The 16,836-nt window shown below is 51.5% G+C and overlaps 2 protein-coding genes across 2 annotated transcripts in view; one reads left to right on the top strand and one right to left on the bottom strand.

Annotated features, from left to right (window-relative positions):
• Window positions 1-4,416, top strand: part of DHX32 (DEAH (Asp-Glu-Ala-His) box polypeptide 32) — a 43,845-nt gene extending 39,429 nt beyond the window's left edge. The window contains exons 8-11 of the mRNA XM_006867435.1: window positions 969-1,118; window positions 2,188-2,375; window positions 3,285-3,466; window positions 4,242-4,416. Coding sequence (XP_006867497.1) covers window positions 969-1,118; window positions 2,188-2,375; window positions 3,285-3,466; window positions 4,242-4,416 — 695 coding nt within the window. The remainder of the gene's footprint in view (window positions 1-968; window positions 1,119-2,187; window positions 2,376-3,284; window positions 3,467-4,241) is intronic.
• A 382-nt stretch (window positions 4,417-4,798) lies between these two features.
• BCCIP (BRCA2 and CDKN1A interacting protein) lies at window positions 4,799-14,761 on the bottom strand. The gene is made up of 7 exons (XM_006867434.1): window positions 14,612-14,761; window positions 11,799-11,873; window positions 11,172-11,252; window positions 9,576-9,671; window positions 8,683-8,870; window positions 5,913-6,087; window positions 4,799-4,969 (listed from the first exon to the last, which is right to left on the bottom strand). The coding sequence occupies exons 1-7, from the start codon at window positions 14,759-14,761 to the stop codon at window positions 4,799-4,801; spliced, it is 936 nt and encodes a 311-aa protein (XP_006867496.1).
• Between the last annotated feature and the right edge of the window lie 2,075 nt (window positions 14,762-16,836).

Below are 16,836 nucleotides of genomic sequence, written 5' to 3'. Positions count from 1 at the left end.
TTTGTGAAATGATCCCATGTCCAAGAAGTGCATCACGTTTTTAAATTGAAAGATTAAAATAATAATAATTTTGGTCACATGAGAAGAATCGATATCCAACTCTAGTGAGTTTTGTTGTCAGGATAGCCAGGACTGCAGGGAGAGGCCTGGGCCCCGAGCACCCCCCAGTGGACCACACTGGCTTAAGCTTAGGTTAGGGCTGGGCCCCGAGCGCCCCCCAGTGGACCACACTGGCTTAGGGTTAGTTTAGGGCCTCTCATCCCCAGCTCCCTACATGCATGAGGCAGTTGGTGCCCATCCAGGAAGAGCAGGACCAGCTCCACCTTCCTGGGCACTTGTCTTTGGTGACCATGCTGAAATTCAGCCTTCAGTTCTCCCTCTCTCTGCACCTTGACTGAGGCATTGGTATTGGTGACCACCCCTGTGCACAGTGACCAAAGGACATGACATTGGTGTTGCTGACTGTCCCTCTATGCACTGACCGGGGTCACGACGTGTGTCTCACTAACCACCCCTGTGTGGAGACGTGATGTTGGTTATCGCTGACTGTCCCTCTATGCACTGACCGGGGTCACGACGTGGGTCTCACTAACCACCCCTCTGTGTGGAGATGTGATGTTGGTTATCGCTGACTGTCCCTCTATGCACTGACCGGGGTCACGACGTGGGTCTCACTAACCACCCCTCTGTGTGGAGATGTGATGTTGGTTATCGCTGACTGTCCCTCTATGCACTGACCGGGGTCACGACGTGGGTCTCACTAACCACCCCTCTGTGTGGAGATGTGATGTTGGTTATCGCTGACTGTCCCTCTATGCACTGACCGGGGTCACGATGTGGGTCTCACTAACCACCCCTCTGCACACTGACCAGGGGACGTGATGTCAGTTATCACTGACCGTCCCTGTATGCACTGACCAGCGGTCATCGCATGGGTCTCACTGACCGCCTCTTTTTGTACCTTCAAGCCCCTGACTGCTTCTCCCAGCTGCCGCGTGGCTCGGAGGAGGCAGCCCTGAGCTGCTGGAAGACCTTTCTCCATCCCGACGGCGATCACTTCACTCTCATCAATATCTACAAGGCCTACCAGGACACAGCATTGCACGCCTCCAGTGAGCGTGAGTCAGCGCTGACTCCACCCCCTTTTCTAGGCCCCCGACCCCCACCCAGTGAACGGCGAGGCCCCCGGTGCCCCCCAGGTGTCTGCCCAAGAGCCTCTTCAGCATCTCGATGCTCAGCCCCACCAGGAATGGGACATGCATGGGACCCATGGACCCACCTAGCTGTTCTACCCTCCTGTCTGCAGTGCACAGGACACTGGTTGGCGTCGGGAGGAAAGGCACAGGCTTGGGGGGACCAGGTGTCAGGATGGCTTGGTTCTCACGAGGATGCCCAGTGACAAGGGGGCTGAAGCACCTCTGGCGTCTGCTCCCCCCCTGAGGGCGGGGGAATGTGGTGGAGGGGACCCCAGAGCAGGCCAGGCAGCAGGGGCATGCCATCAGACACGTGGACCCAGGGCAGGCCGGGCAGCAGGGGTGCCCTCTCAGACACGTGGACCTAGGGCAGGGCAGGCCGGGCAGCTGGGGCGTCCCCTCAGACACGTGGGCCCAGAGCAGGGCAGGGCGGGCAGCAGGGGCATCCCCTCAGACATGTCTTCTCACATCGATGCCCATGGAGCCTGATGATGCCCCTTTGCTGTGCTCGGTGGTCTGAGACTGAAAGCACAGGGTCAGGACTTCCCAGACTCCTCGAGGACGATGTTGCTAGTGGAGCCCGAAAGCGCAGGGGCCAGTGGGCAGGCACCGTTTGGCCAAGTGCCTGTTCTTGTTGCTCACAGTGGGCCTGAGTGGACAGGAAGGGGTGGGTGACATGGCTCTGACCACTGGACCAAAGCCTTGTGCAAGAAAGAAGAGCAAGGTCAAACTCGGGATCCATCATACAGAATGGGGGGAAGGGGGAGGACCAAATACTAATGCAGAGTTGGCAGCCCCCTGCCCCCCGTTCCTGCATCAGCCTCACGTCCCAGAGGAAGTCTCTGTAGCTATGTGCACCCTCACGCTGCCCACGAGACACTGCCCCTGAGAACCACTTCCACAGAACCTCAGCTCCCTTCCCAGCCGGTCCCCTCAGGGCCTCCCCGCGGTCACAGGTGGGCCTACACTGCCCTGCTTTGTCCCCTCTCCCCAGACTGTGTAGAGAGGTGGTGTCAGGACCACTTCCTCCACTGGCCGGCTCTCAGAGCAGCAGACGCCATCCGCAGTGAGCTCACTGACATCATCCGGCGCATTGAGCTGCCCTATGCGGAGCCAGCCTTTGGCGCCCAGGAGAACGTCCTGAACATCAAAAAGGCGCTTCTGTCCGGCTACTTTGTGCAGGTGAGTGTGGACAGTTTCCTACGTCAGTGTCGTGTCAGCAGGAGAGACAGTCCCGTGCCACAAGGCCGAGGACCACCAAGAGGCAGACTCGGTAAAGACTGTCATGGGAGTCCTCAGCAGTGGCTCAAACGCAGCAACGCATGGTGAGGGCCGTGCAGGACGGGGCGTTTGTTCTGGAGGTCGTGGGTCATGACGAGTCAAAACTGACTCCACGGCCCCTACCACCACCACCTACTCAAGACACGCTGTCAGGACGATTATGCTATTGGGGTCTCTTGAAATTAGAATAGAAGTATAGGCTGTTCCCTCAGGACTCAGCTAGAAGGACCGAAGATGCTTCTATTACATAGGGAACGTTACTGAACAATGACCCGTGGCACTGAACCTCAGCTCGTGTCCAGTTGCCCCACCCGTCTGTGAATTAGTTCAGCTGGAGGCGTCCATGTTCACATCCACCAGACAGACCCCCACCCAGTGAAGGGAGCCCCTGCTGTAGCCCCTTCCCACAGAAACACCAGCGCACACACATCAAAGCAGTGGCCTGGGACCCTGACGGCCCGGTGTGGGAAGACTCCTGCCCTGTGTGGTTTCTTCACAGAGGACGTGAGCACACTTGTCCAAGTGGGAAGCACTTGACATTTGAGAACAGAGTTGGTAATGACTGCTGGTTTTCAGTGCTTAGATTCAGGTACAAAGTGTTTGTGTCTCATTTCCTCGATTGAAATCAGGAGACCAGGGCTGGGGGTTTACACTTATCAACTACGGGGGCATGGAAAAGCAGACTGAAAAAACAGACCTTTCCCACAAATGTGGTATGAAGCCCCCTTGTAGTCTGTGTAAGACTTTGGCTGAACCTTGTGTGTTATCTCCTTACAAAGGCAGGCTTTCTGTTTGACCCTGGCCTTATAGATTGCTCGGGATGTCGACGGGTCTGGCAACTACCTAATGCTGACGCACAAGCAGGTGGCCCAGCTGCACCCCCTGTCTGCCTACGCGCTCAGCAGGAAGCTGCCAGAGTGGGTCCTCTTCCACAAATTCAGCATCGCCGAGAACAACTACATCAGGACCACCTCCGAGATCTCTCCTGAGCTGTAGGTTCCCATCACCAGTTAAAGGGAGGGCACGGTATCTGAGCACATCCCACATGCAGGGTTCTAGGGTGAGCACCGGGAGTTCGGGTGTAACATTGGACTACTAACCAAAAGGTTGGCGATTCAAACTCACCAACTGATCCTTGAAAACGATACAAGATCGCTGGCTCAGAACTGATTCCATAGCACTTAACAGGGTATGCACTGGACTGCTAGCTACAAGTTCAGGAGTTCAAACCCACCAGCCGTTCTGTGAGAGACAGATGAGGCTATTTGTGCCTGTAAAGATTTATAGCCTCAGAGACCCCAGACAGGGCCGCGGTGAGTGGGACTGGACTCAGTGGGTGAATGACAGCAAACTCCCATTCCTGTCTGAGAAGATTAGAGAGGAGAATTCCGGGTGGACCTGTCTGTGGTGGGGGGCGCTGTCTGGAGGTTCACTTGGAGGATGCCGCTGCCACTTGCACAAAGGGAACTCGTAGACACCTGCCCAGTGCTCGCAGCTGGCTGTGGACTCCAGTTAGGAAAGGGAGACCACCAGCTGGCCCACACAGCTCCCCCGTCACACACGAGGGGAGCTGTGGGGTCTCCCAGGCTCTGAGGATGGTCACCCTCACACTGGAGAAGCTGCTTGTTCTAGAATCACCACGGGAGTAGGCAGCACTGTCCACGGCAAACGGAATACCAGCTCCAGGTAGCCCCCTGGGGCCCCTAAGCACCCAGACAAAATGCTTGTTGCCTCTCACTCAAAGTAACAATAATTTTCCCCAAATAGGTTTATGCAACTGGTGCCGCAGTATTACTTCAGTAACCTGCCTCCGAGCGAGAGCAAGGACATCCTCCAGCAGGCCGTGGACCGGCTGACACCCATGTCCACAGCAAACAGAGACCAGAAGATGTATGACAAGTGCCCTGAAGCCACTGCTGAGCAAAGATGCGCCATCCAGTGAGGCCTCGACCGTCCTGGCTGACCGCAAGCTACCGAGACCACCCGGCTCTGGCCAACGCACCTACACAGCAGTCTAGAAAAGCGACGTTTCGTGTGTTACTTACAAAAATCCAGGTTTTTATTGAGTTCTTTAAATCACTACCGCATGTTTTTCTTCTTACTGGAAAAGTTTTTAATCACCCATTTATAATTTGACCCAAATGAGAAAAAAAAAAAAAAAAAAAAAGCCATTTTATAAATGTGTCGCAGAAATGGTGGCAGAGCCCTACTTTTTGTAGAGGACTTCACTCTGAATAAAGTCATGAGTTTTCCAGTACAAATCTCCATTGAGTTTTTCGGATCATTGTTTATAAAACAAGCCCATCCCTGTGGTGGGAAGCGGGTCAGAGAGAGAGATGGGTTTTCAGCTTCTCCATGATCTCGCTCATCTTGTCGGCTGGAATCAGCATCACCGTGCGCAGTGGCTTCATAGGGACGTCGTCAAAAGACCACCTGCCCCCCAGGCACGTGTCACTCTCCTCCTGCACCGAGTAGCTGAACTTCAGGAGTGCTTTCTACCAGAGAGACCACCCGGGTTAACAAAGTCACACCGCCACAGGGCAAGCCCCATGTAATGGCCAACTTCTAACTTCAGGAGTGCTTTCTATCAGAGAGACCACCCGGGTTAACAAAGTCACACCACCAGAGGGCAAGCCCCATCTAACACACAACAGAAAACTCTAGGTTAGGCAGAGCATATTCCAACAGAACAACAGGTAGACAGAAGGAAAACGGGGTAACATCAGGGGTGCTCAAGGCAGGCAGGTTCTTCAACTCTGTGGGGTGGGGGTGGGGCTGCCCCAACTCAAAGGTGAGGCAGTGGCTCAGCCTCACTCCCACTCCATCGCTGACACAATCCTGGGCCAGACCAGTGGAATGGAGACCACTGGACGCACGATGGCTAGCCTAAGGTCTTCCCCTGACAGCCTCCTTCAGCGCCGAGTCATCCAGGGAAACACTAATTCTGAAGTGTTCCCTTAGCGCTGCTTTCAGAGTCTCTGTCCTTCCAAATGACAGCCTGAGTGGGCACATTCTCTGGAACGTGCTGTCCACTACATTACGCATCCTTCCAGAGGAGGAAAGCCTGAGCGGGACACACTGTCCACTACATTACACATCACCCTGAGAAGAAAACGCAAGTACCCACCTAGAGGAAGGCATCAACTGACAGCAGGGCACAGAGGAGCAGGATGACCCTGCTTCTACACCATCCACCAAAGGACCTGGGAGTGTCCACCTCCTGGGGTAGCTTCAGATCTCGCATGACCCACCCCATCTCTCAGCAGCAGTAAGGGGGGATGACCAATTCTCAGCACCTGCGGTGTGCCAGGCACAGCGGGTCACAGGGATACAGTGTGCGCCCACTCGCAAGAATGGCATGAAATGGGAAGGCAGCAGATCTGACCACAGCCCAGAAACCCTGACTGACACGAAGACACACAGAGCGAGTGGTCTTACCTCGTAGAAGAACTCCTCCTCTGCATTTGCAAACATCAACTCCTCTGTCTTTTGGTTGCTCCGTTGGTCTCGGGCGTTGGTTTTTCCTGTTTCCACAAATGTCTTACTTATCAGAAGGTAGAAGTGACACTTCCCACAAGGTTTATTGGTTCTGTGTGCCTCCACCAGTTCTTTCCTACAAGAAACACATGTTCACATGCTGGGCTGGGGGAAGGTCAAGTGGACAAGCCAAACTCAGTGCAGTCAGTCAGTGTTATAGTCGATAAGAGTGATGATGCTCGCAGGCTGGGCTCTGCTGAACTATTCTTAGCACAAATGAGTCTGCCATTCACTCAGTGTAACATGGCTCCTGGTTCAGACCGCCAACACACGCGAGGATCTGAACTGAGAGCAGCAAGCCGGTGTCAGAACACGTGACCTGGACAGTCTGGGTCACTTTAACCACTCTGTCACACAGCCTGGAGCCCCGAGCATCCCGCTGCCCCTCACAAAAACGTCCCGTGGTCAGAACAGGAGCGAGCAGACCACCTTTCCCTTCCCGTGAAACCAAGAGAACGTGATCTTTGGCCCATCAGAAACAACAAACTCAATATAAAAGCACAAAAGGCTGCCAGACTCAAACTTGTTGTTGTTGTTGTTCAGGGCTGTTGAGTCGGTTCCGACCCATAGCGACCCTGTATAGGGTTTCCGAGGACCAGCTGGTGAGCTTGAACCACCAACCTTGCAGTTCAATTGGCTTTGCAGTCTGACGCATTAACCCACAGCAATGCCACCCCAGGACTCCTGCTGTTGTTGCTGTTAGGTGGCATCCAGTTGGTACCGACCCATAGCGACCTTATGCACAACATAACAAAACACTGCCCGCTCCTGGGCCAACCTCACTATTGTTCCCACGTTTGAGTCCATCGATGCTGCCACTTGGCCAATCCATCTCATTGGGGTCTCCCTCTTTTTCTCTGACCCACCACCTTACCAAACATGATATCCTTCTCCAGTGACTGGTCCCTCCTGACAATATGTCTGAAGTATGAGAGATGAAGTTTGGCCATCCTGGCCTCCAAGGAGCACTCTGGCTGTACTTCTTCCAACACAGATCTGTTGGTTCTTTTGGCAGTCCATGGCACTTTCAATATTCTCCTCTAACACCATAACTCAAAGGTATCAATTCTTCTACGATCTTCCCTATTCACTGTCCAGCTTTCGCATCCATATGAGGTGATTGAAAATACCATGGCTTGGGTCAGGTGCACCTTAGTCCTCAAGCTGACATCTTTGCTCTTCAACACTTCAAAAAGGTCTTGTGCAGCAGATTTGTCTAATGTAATACGTCATCTGATTTCTTGACTGCTGCTTCCATGTATGTTGATAGTTGATCCAAGAAGAATGAAGTCCTTGACAACTTCAGTCTTTGTTGATAAGAATGTTGTTTATTGGTCCAGTGGTGAGGGTTTTTATTTTCTTAAAAATTGAGATGTAATCCATACCGAAGGCTGTGCTCTTTGATCTTCATCAGTAACTATTTTAAGTCCTCTTCTCTTTCAGCAAGGTTGTATCATCTGCATATTGCAAGTTGTTCACGAGTCTTCCTCCAATCCTGATGCCATGTTTCTCTTCATAGAACTCAGCTTCTCGGATTATTTGCTCAGCATACAGGTTGAATAACCTTGCGCACACCTTTCTTAATTTTAAACCGTTCAGTGTTCCCATGTTCTGTATAAACAATTGCCATGTACATGTACAGATTCCTCACGAGCACAATTAAGTGTTCTGGAATACTCATACTTTGCAATGTTGTCCATAGCCTGTCATGATCCACACAATTGAAAGCCTATGCATAGTCAATAAAGCACAGATAAACGCCTTTCTGATATTCTCTCGTTCCACGGCCTCTTCTAAATCTGGCTGGAACCTCTGGAAGTTTGCTGTCAACGTATGCTTGCAGCCGTTTCTGTATTACCTTTAGTAAAATTTTACTTGCATGGGATATCAAAGACATTGTCCGATGATTTCCGCATTCCATTGGGTCACCTCTCTTTGGAATGGGCACAAATACGGGTCTCGCTGTTTCTGTATTACCTTAGAAAACTTTACTTGCATGGGATATCAAAGACATTGTCCGATGATTTCTGCATTCCATTGGGTCACCTCTCTTTGGAATGGGCATAAACATTGATCTTTTCCAATCAGTCGGCCAGACAGTTGTCTTCCAAATTTCTTGCCATAGATGAATGAGTGCCTCCTGTGCCGCCTCACTTTCTTGAAGATTTCTATTTTTATTCCCTCAATTCCTGGTGCCTTGTTCTTTGCCAATTCCTTCAATGCACCTTGGACTTCTTCCTTCAGTATCATTGGCTCTTGATCATATGATCATTTGAAACAGGTGAACATCAGCCATTTCCTTTTGGTACAGTGACTCTTTGTGCTTCCCACAAAACCTGGACCGAGGCCAGTTTCCAGGCCCTGGAAACGTCTGCATCCTAAACCAAAACAGCCGATAACGGGACCAGGACTATGACTTCATTAGGTTCAGACATGCCCATGAAACGGACCTGCGTTCAGAGTTGGTTCAGCATTTATGGCCCAGAAACTTACTGTCAAGAAGGAAAATGATTTACATGAAATTCATCTTTTCATACCAATGAAATCTTTCAAAGCATCTTCCTTTTAAGGTTTTCTCTACAAAAAAAAGGCTTTTCTTCCCCTCCTATCACACTACAGCAAAGGCCCAGTGTGGCCTGCCCTGTCCCGTCCCGTCCCGTCCGGTACTCACCGCAGCTGCTCGTGCAGGGGCAGGGCGATCTGAGGCGGGACGTTGATGAACCTCTCGCTCAGGAGGAGGCCCACGGGCCGGGTGGGATCCTCGAGCAGCTGCTCCAGCTGCTCTAGCACGTGCCCCTCAGCGCTCGTCTCACAGCAGCTAAGCACTAGCTCCTTAATCTGCTCAGCACACCGGGTCCCCTAGGAAACAAAGAGAGGCTGGCATTGGCTGGCAGGCCGCCACTTACAGGAGAAAAAGCAAAAGTCAGTCACCTGTAGCCTTGGAAACATGTGAGAAAAATCACACAATCTTTTCCTCCCATTTTTCACCAACCCCTTCTGAAGCCCCCTCGCACCGTGTTGTCTACCATATATTTTGGTGTTTCTGAAAAGGAACAATGTCTGGCTAGGCATCCTCCCGTGATCGGCACTCAAACATATTGGAGTTGTCGATCTCTCTCCTACAGACAGACAGAACTAACCAGAAGATTCACCAGAAACATTAGTGTGTGACTTGCATGGGACGCTGCTGGGATGAGTGCTCTTCAGTGACTCAGTCCAGAGCTGTATTACGACAGCCATGACGACATGGGCGTGCCCTTGACGTTGGACAGTGAGCACTTCACTGGAACAGCTAACAGCTGTGGCATGCAGCCAGCTCCCAGGGCCACCCCCCACCAGAGCCCAAGTTACTGAAACGAAAACGAGGGTTCCCCCAACCACCAAAAGTGACTACAAGGGGTCCAGATTGTTCAAAACAAAATCACACACCTTCACCCTGAAAAAAGATTAAGCACGATTTTACAAGAGCACATATCCTTATAGCTCAATGCCAGACATAAAAGGCACATGTGTCCCGAGTTACACACTAGCAGTCTGGACCTACGGGGGCCCAGTGACACCAACCTTCCTCTCTGTTAGATTTAAAAGGCTTATGAAACCAAAGATCTCGTCTTCATCCACATCCACCTCATCATCGCTGTCTTCTGACACAGTCGCTTGCTATTTTTAAAAAAAAAAAAGAAAAAAATGACGTGTTTATGTATTTGGTTAGGAAGAACTGTAATGCCAAATCTTATAATATAGGTCACATTTGTTGTCTCACACTTATCAGAAACAAACCCTTTGTTTTACAGCCACCATTTCAGAACTGTGGTTGATGTTAACTGCTGTGGGACCCTCCCCTTCTTATATTTTCGGGGTGATCTCTCCCTGACCTAAGGTCTTGAACGAGATTGTTGTTAGCAGTTTCCTTTACTGGAGTCTCACTGTATCACAGACTCCAGACACACAGAGCTACTTCAGGTGGCTTTCCGTCTGCGTGGGGCTAAGCCATGCTCCAGGTACAATTCACACACTTCCTGGGCACCTGTCAGTCCTGACCATCAATGAGACTCAAAGATACCAAGAGTCACTTACACTTGCCGCCTGGGCACCAGGGAATAGAAGGGGCAAGGAAGGAAGTGTATTAAGAAGGAAGCAAAATAATAAAGATGCTGGTGGCTCTTACCAGGTTCAGAATTTTAGTGATTCTGGGGGTAAAAGCCAGACTAGTGTTTGAGGAATGAATAGAAGAGGTATATAAAGTATTTTTCATACATTTTGGCTGTTAGAACAAAGCAAAGCAGCAGAAAATGGGGTAAGTGGCATAGACATTAGAATGAAAGGGAGTTTGTTTGTCACCATAGGCTAGGTTATAAGGAGCCCTAGTAATATGGTAGATTAAGCTTTGGAATGCCAGCTGAAAGTGTGGCAGTTCAAATCCACCAGCCGCTCCACAGGAGAAAGATGAGACCGTCTGCTTTGGAAAGGTGCACAGCCTTGGAGACCCGATGGGGCAGCTCTACTGGGTCCTGTCGGGTCACCGTGGGTGAGCCGATGGGGAGACCAGGAAGCGCATGCGCAGAAACAGCTGCAGGCAGACCACTGGCCAAGCGCAGACAAGACGGTGATCCAAGCACTAGAATGCCACCTGCTTCCTGCAGCTACTAGCCCTCACCTCGTGTCCCAGGAGGAAACGGAAAGCCAGCATGGTCACGGTGACAGCTTCTAGTTCCCACCCCCGATTCTCTCCTTACAAAGTGACCTCAAGGTGCCTTCCTGGATCCCGGGCAGACCTGCCTGTGCTGGCCCACAGAACAGCGGAAACGGCAGCAGATACCATCCTCCAAGGTGTGTACTCCCTCCGCTAGGCCCAAGCTCTAGACATCGCCAACTCCAACACACAGACCCAACCATGGTCTCCTCCCAGCCGGCTCTACCTGAATCTGCAGTCCTGGCTACAAATCCCAGGGGGGTTTCCTGCTAGTCCGCCCTTCGCTGAGTCTGTGATCCTGCCTGGCCATGAAGGAAACCCGGGTGGTCCCTCCACCCCTTCCCGACTCTCATACCTCACGCTCCTCAGGCCTGTTAGCTTCCACCTCCCGGATCTGCTCCTCGGAGCCAGCCCCCCTTCCCGGTCACCACCCAGCGGTAGCCGGGTGTGCACACTGCCCTGCTGACCTTGATCACACTCCCGATGTGACTCTGCTGTGTTATGACGTCGGTGAGCTCGGCCGTATTCACTGGAGCCTTGAGGAAAAGCTGCAAGGAGCAGAGATCAGAGGGGGGGCAACCCCCAGTACAGCGTGGAGTTCCTGTGTTACGTCAATGACGTGGCCCAGCTGACCTCACCATGCAATCCACACAGGAAAGCAAAAACACGGGTGAGTCCGAGCAGCTGAAGGAACCAGAACTCAGGGACTGCATGGCCAGTGGTGATGTGGAGGGTGCCGGGGGCGGGGCAGGGAGGGGCATCAGCCCAGAGGTTTTGGGGACGGAGACCCCGTAGGCTCTGAGGGTGGAGAACCAAAACCAACATATACAGGGTGAAGGAATACAGGCTGTGGCGGAACTCCCTGCCTCAAAACGGGGAGATGAACTGAAGGCCAGGCTAGCAGCTCCAGTAAATAACACAAGGAGAGGGACGGGCCTGGGGCAAAGCCCGAGAGAGGGGAGGCCTCCAAGAGAAGCAATTCTTGTTCCAGGGCAGATAGGAGAGAGATGGCAATTCTCAGAGAAAAGGTGACTTCTGAGCATTTGGTGGGAGGGGAACTTTAATGAAGAAACATCTATTAGAGAAGACAATACCTGCTGCAGTAATTTCTTAATTCCGTCATAATCGTTAGCGGAGATGGAATGCGCTTCAAATTCAACATTCACTTCCTGTAAGGACACACAAGACAGGTGTCATTCCCAGCTGGCCTAGCGGGTCACAGTGCTGGTGCTGCACTGCAAAGTCGGTGGTTCAAGCTCACCAGCTGCTCCTCAGAAACCCTATACAGGGTCCCGATCGGTCGGAACTGACTCAACGGCACTTCAGCACCAGAAGAGAAGGCAGGCGTGGTGCTCCACTGAGGCTCACAGTTTCTTTCCCGCCATCTCCATTCTCTCTGGCTCTTTCCCTACTTCTCAGTTCATCCCAAGATGACCCAGAAGAAGCAGGAAGAAATGGTTACTGACTATCTCGTTGTTGTTAAGTGCCATCAAGTGGGTTCCAACTCACAGTATATCCAAGGAGCAGCTGGTGGGTTTGAACCACTGACCTTGCAGTTAGCAGTGCAGTCTCATCAGGACTCCAAAGAACTAGATTTGGAAACTGGCAAACATTACTAATTGCCATGTGTGGGTTCTGTTTACAGACTAGACTTCCAGCACCTCCCTACCATATCATCATTTGCACATGCGCCTCAGAGCACTGAACAGCAACAATACTGAGGTCAAGTCGGCTCTAGATGCAAGTCACAGCAGCCAGGCTGCGCTAAGGGGGAGAGAGAACAAAACCACTCCCAGGGGCCCTGGAGTGGCCTGACTCAAGACTGCTGTGCGGCAGGACTTTGGAGACGGATGGCTGTGGCTGCAACACGAACAACTCAAAAGTCGGACTGCAGTAAAGCTCTCTCCCCACCTGGAAACCAGGCCGAGTGAACAAGTCAGTCACAAAAGGGCTAATACTGCACGGGACCACCACTACTATAAAAAGCCAAGGAAAGGGATGGGAGGGGAAGGGGGAGAGAAGTCCCTAACTAGACAGTAGCCATGTACTCACTTGGGAGAAGGGAAAGACAGAACACAGTAAGGGGGCGGTCAGCCCAGCACGACCAAGGCAAAGGAAGACACTGGGAGGTCCGCAGGAGTAAAAGACAATGACACTAACAGTATTGCACACACAGTCCTTTGTTAACAGTTGTTCAGAGCTGTTGAGTTGACTCTGACTCATAGCGACCCTATGTAAGGTTTCCAAGGAGCAGCTGGTGAGTTTGGATCTCCAACCTTGCAGTTCAAACCAACCTTAAAGTCAAGTGCTTATCTACCCCGCCTCACCAGGACTCCTCATTAACAGTAACAAACAACAATTTATGAGCGGACACATAGGTAACCATGTAAACTGAACAGTTATGGGACGGCATACACCTACGAGCACATGTAAGAATATCTCCACATATGTATTTTGATGTGCTGCATATATAACCAGTTATACAGTGGAGCAGTTCAAGAAATCAGATGACATATTGCATCAGGCAACTCTGTTGCAAAAGGTCTCTTTAAAGGGTTCAAGACAAAGATGTCACTTTGTACACTAAAGTGCCCCCGACTTAAGCTATGGTGTTTTCAATGACCTCATATACATACATGTGAAAGGTGGACAGTGAATAAGGTGACTGTAGAAACTCAGTGCATTTCAGCTTGGTGCTGGAGAATACTGGAAGTCCCATGGGCTGCCTGAAGAACTAACAAATCTGTCTTGGAAGAAGTATAGCCAGAGTGCTCCTCAGAAGCCAGGCTGGCGAGACTGCCTCTGTCATTTAGACGTGTCAGGAGGGCCTGTCCCTGGACAAGGGCAGCAAGCTTGGGAAAGTGGAGGATCAGTGAAAACGCAGAAGCGTCTCAATGTGATGGACTGACACGGAGGCAGCCAACAATGGGCTCAAACCCAGCAAAAACCGTGTTGTGTTCTAGGGTGGCTAAAGTCACGGAATCGGAACCAACGTGACAACACCTAACAACAACAACCGAGTGGCTCATACAGGGGGTAAAGTTAAGCAAACTTCTTAGCCTGTGGGAGTGAGTCGCTGGACTTAAAGACCACAGAGTCAGGGGATGCCTAGGTCAATGGGCATAATCCCAGTCCACACAGACAATGATCGACATCTTACTTTGTTGTTGTTGTTAAACGCCTTCGACATTTTCTGATTCATAACGACCCTGCAAAGGGTTTCCAACTCCCAGTCCAGTGCTGACCCTACAACGCAACACCAGGGGAATAGCAACTGGGGAGGTCTTAAAACGACTGGTCTCTCCCCATACGAAGCAAAAACGGAAGAAAATCAAGTGTGCGAGGCAACAATGAGTCCACAGGACTGAGGGACCAGGCGAACCAGTGCTGGGTTATCACCTCACACCTCTAGACTAGGACCACAAAAGGCCCTGGACAGACAAAAAACGTCCAGCAAACTTCAAACCTGGAACTGAACCCACCCCCTGGGTTCGATCCATTGTCTGCCCGACTGACAGGACTATAACCTGAACAATGACACAGAAAGGCGCTCCTCGGAACAATCAACCCTACGAGTCTCAACGGCAAGAGGGGGCAGGAAAGAAGGACAAATGGAAACGGACCCGGAGAAGACACCGGAAGAGCGATACTACATGGAGGCGATCGCAGCCCAAGCCAACGAAGCAAAATGTGTTCAAACTGTTGGCCGAGAAACTAATGTGCTGCGTAACCTTTCACCCAAACCACAATAAATGTTCCAGAACTAACAAAACGAGAAAACATTACGCCCAGTGTCGGCCTCCAAAGCCAAGGAACCGGAAGTGGCTCCTCCATGCACATTCCACGTGGCTTTGACGGCCGGCGTCTTCCCGGATGTAAACAAACCGGGATAACTTGCGCTACTCACCTCGTCAACGACCTCGTCGTCTTCCTCGTCACTCTCTGCCTCTTCATCCTCGACTTCCTCTTCCTCTTCTTCCTCGTCGCGCGGGAGCTGGGCGCCCGGAGGCCGCGGAACCCCGCTCCCTACGGCTCGCCTCTTGGACTTAGAAGCCATGTTGCCGGCACACGCACTGCGCCTGCGCAACGGCCGCCGCCGGCCTTCCGGACCGACCCACTCAAGCCAGGTGCGGAGGCGGGGAGACTACGAAGAACCTTAGGCCTGAGCCAACGCCAGCCTAAGTGACTCGACTGGACTCCACAGCCATGATCCTCAGAATTAAATCCAGGTTCGGGTTGTATTGTGGCCATAGTCTTTCTTTTCTCTCCTTCCTTCCCTCCAACGCTGCTCCACCTCTTTGCATAGTGGTACGAACCTCCCAGCCCCGCCTCGCCTCGCCCCCTTGGACCTGGCTGCTGGCGCGCGTGCGCGGGTTTCAGTTTGTCTGCTGCGCGCTTACAAGACCCCTGGGCGGCGGGCTGGGTGACCAGGCTGCAGGGGCACGTCGTGCGGTGCCCCCCCAATGTCATTGCGTCTGCGGTAGGTGTCGCTGCCCACCTGTAAGGTGATCTGTGCTGGCACAGCTCCTGGCACATGCGAGACAGTGATGCAGTGAATCGGGTTCGAATCCCTTGACTCTCTTGAAATGCTTTTCTGTGACCTGAAAGTTTGTAATAAGGGAGTGTTAACCTTCAGTGCTTTAGGGCTCAGATCATATAAATGAGCCCTAGTGGCGCAACGGTTAAGTTTTCGGCCGCTACCCATAAGGTTGACACTTGGAACTCACACAGTTGCAGCACGGGAGAAAGACCTGGAGAGCTGCTCCTGTGAAGATGACAGCCTTGGCAACCCTCCGAGGCAGCTCTTCTCTGCCCTGATAAATGATTTGGAGTTGAGGCACCAAGTCATCTAAATTTCAGGTCGCTATGAGGCTGAACCGACTCCACAACACTTAACAACAGCTGTTTTGCGGGAGAAAGATGAGGCTTTCTGCTCCCGTAAAGATTTACAGCCTCAGGAACCCTGTACAGGGTCACTATGAGTCGGAACCAACTCCTGGGCACATAACAACAACTGAATCTAGATGAAAGAGTGGGTAGCATGTATACCCATATAAAGGAATCCTACTACCCAAACCAGTTACTGTGGCGATGACTCCTTGGCCCCACTGTTGTCAGAGTAGAACAGTGCTCCACGCTTTCCAGTAACTGAATTTTTGAATTAGATCACCAGGTTTTTCTTTCAAAGCACCTGTGGGTGGACCCCAGCCTCTAGCAGCCGATCCCTTATACTCATTACACCACATAGGTCTCCTGTGGAAATGTGGGCTCTGTCTTGTTGAGTCCTCCCATTTCAAGAGAAGCTAGAGTTCTGGCTTTTTACACTAAATATGAGTTTGTACATATAGATTGTGTTGTAAAGTGCCACAGAGTCAGTTCCTTCCTTACTCATTAGCGATCCTGTATAGTGTTTCTGACTGGAGGTTCCTACTCATTAGTGAACTTGTACAGTGATTCTGAGAAGTGACTGGCGGGTTTGAACTGCCCACCCTGTGGTCAGTTCGAACTGACCTTCCGGTCCAGTACTTATCCTGCAGCACCACTAGGATTCCACATAGAAACAACCTGTACCAGTTAAAATGCAACTACCAGTTAGATTTATCTCACAGGTTACCAGTTTGCAGCTTGTTTTCAAGCCTTATTTGGAAAGAAAGTAATTAATTAGAGGAGACATCAACTTCCTGAGAATGGGAAGTGTGGTTCACCATTTATTTTCTGTAAAAGAAGGGAGTGGGTTAGATGTGCGTGACTTTGAAGATGGAGTGAGCTGCCTCTGTATAATGCTCTAAGGACAGAACTTAACGGCGTTGTTTTCGGGGGTCCTTCATCAGCATTCCTTAAAGGGAACCTTCCCGTCAACCCTGAACTCCATGATTGTGTTCCGTGAGTTGCATCTTTCATGCGTCTCCTCTGCCTGGCCATTGCGTGGTGACTGTACATATACCCGCGTTTGGTCACTGGATCTCATTGGATGGGCCCCCATCCTACCAGTAGAGAGGAACCGCAAAGTCTGTGGTTCAAGCTCACCAGCCGCTCCTAGGAAACCCTATACAGGGTCACTGTGAGTCGAAACCTACTCTGCGGCACTTAACAACAGCCCCACCTGACGGTGTAGTGGGTTACACATTGGTC

Source organism: Chrysochloris asiatica, unplaced genomic scaffold (assembly GCF_000296735.1).
Source record: "Chrysochloris asiatica unplaced genomic scaffold, ChrAsi1.0 scaffold00105, whole genome shotgun sequence".
Classification (NCBI taxonomy): domain Eukaryota; kingdom Metazoa; phylum Chordata; class Mammalia; order Afrosoricida; family Chrysochloridae; genus Chrysochloris; species Chrysochloris asiatica.
Note: the sequence above shows the minus strand (reverse complement) of the source record. Positions and strands in the feature narration are given on the sequence as shown.

What these genes read in the sequence shown, in the direction of transcription:
- BCCIP (XM_006867434.1), bottom strand. Translation starts at nt 14,761, where the DNA reads ATGGCTTCTAAGTCCAAGAGGCGAGCCGTAGGGAGCGGGGTTCCGCGG. An exon ending in TAAATCTAACAGAGAGGAAG is followed by an intron (nt 8,871 to 9,575) that starts GTTGGTGTCACT and finishes TTTGTTTCCTAG; the next exon opens with GGGACCCGGTGTGCTGAGCA. An exon ending in CCCCTGCACGAGCAGCTGCG is followed by an intron (nt 6,088 to 8,682) that starts GTGAGTACCGGA and finishes TGTTTCTTGTAG; the next exon opens with GAAAGAACTGGTGGAGGCAC.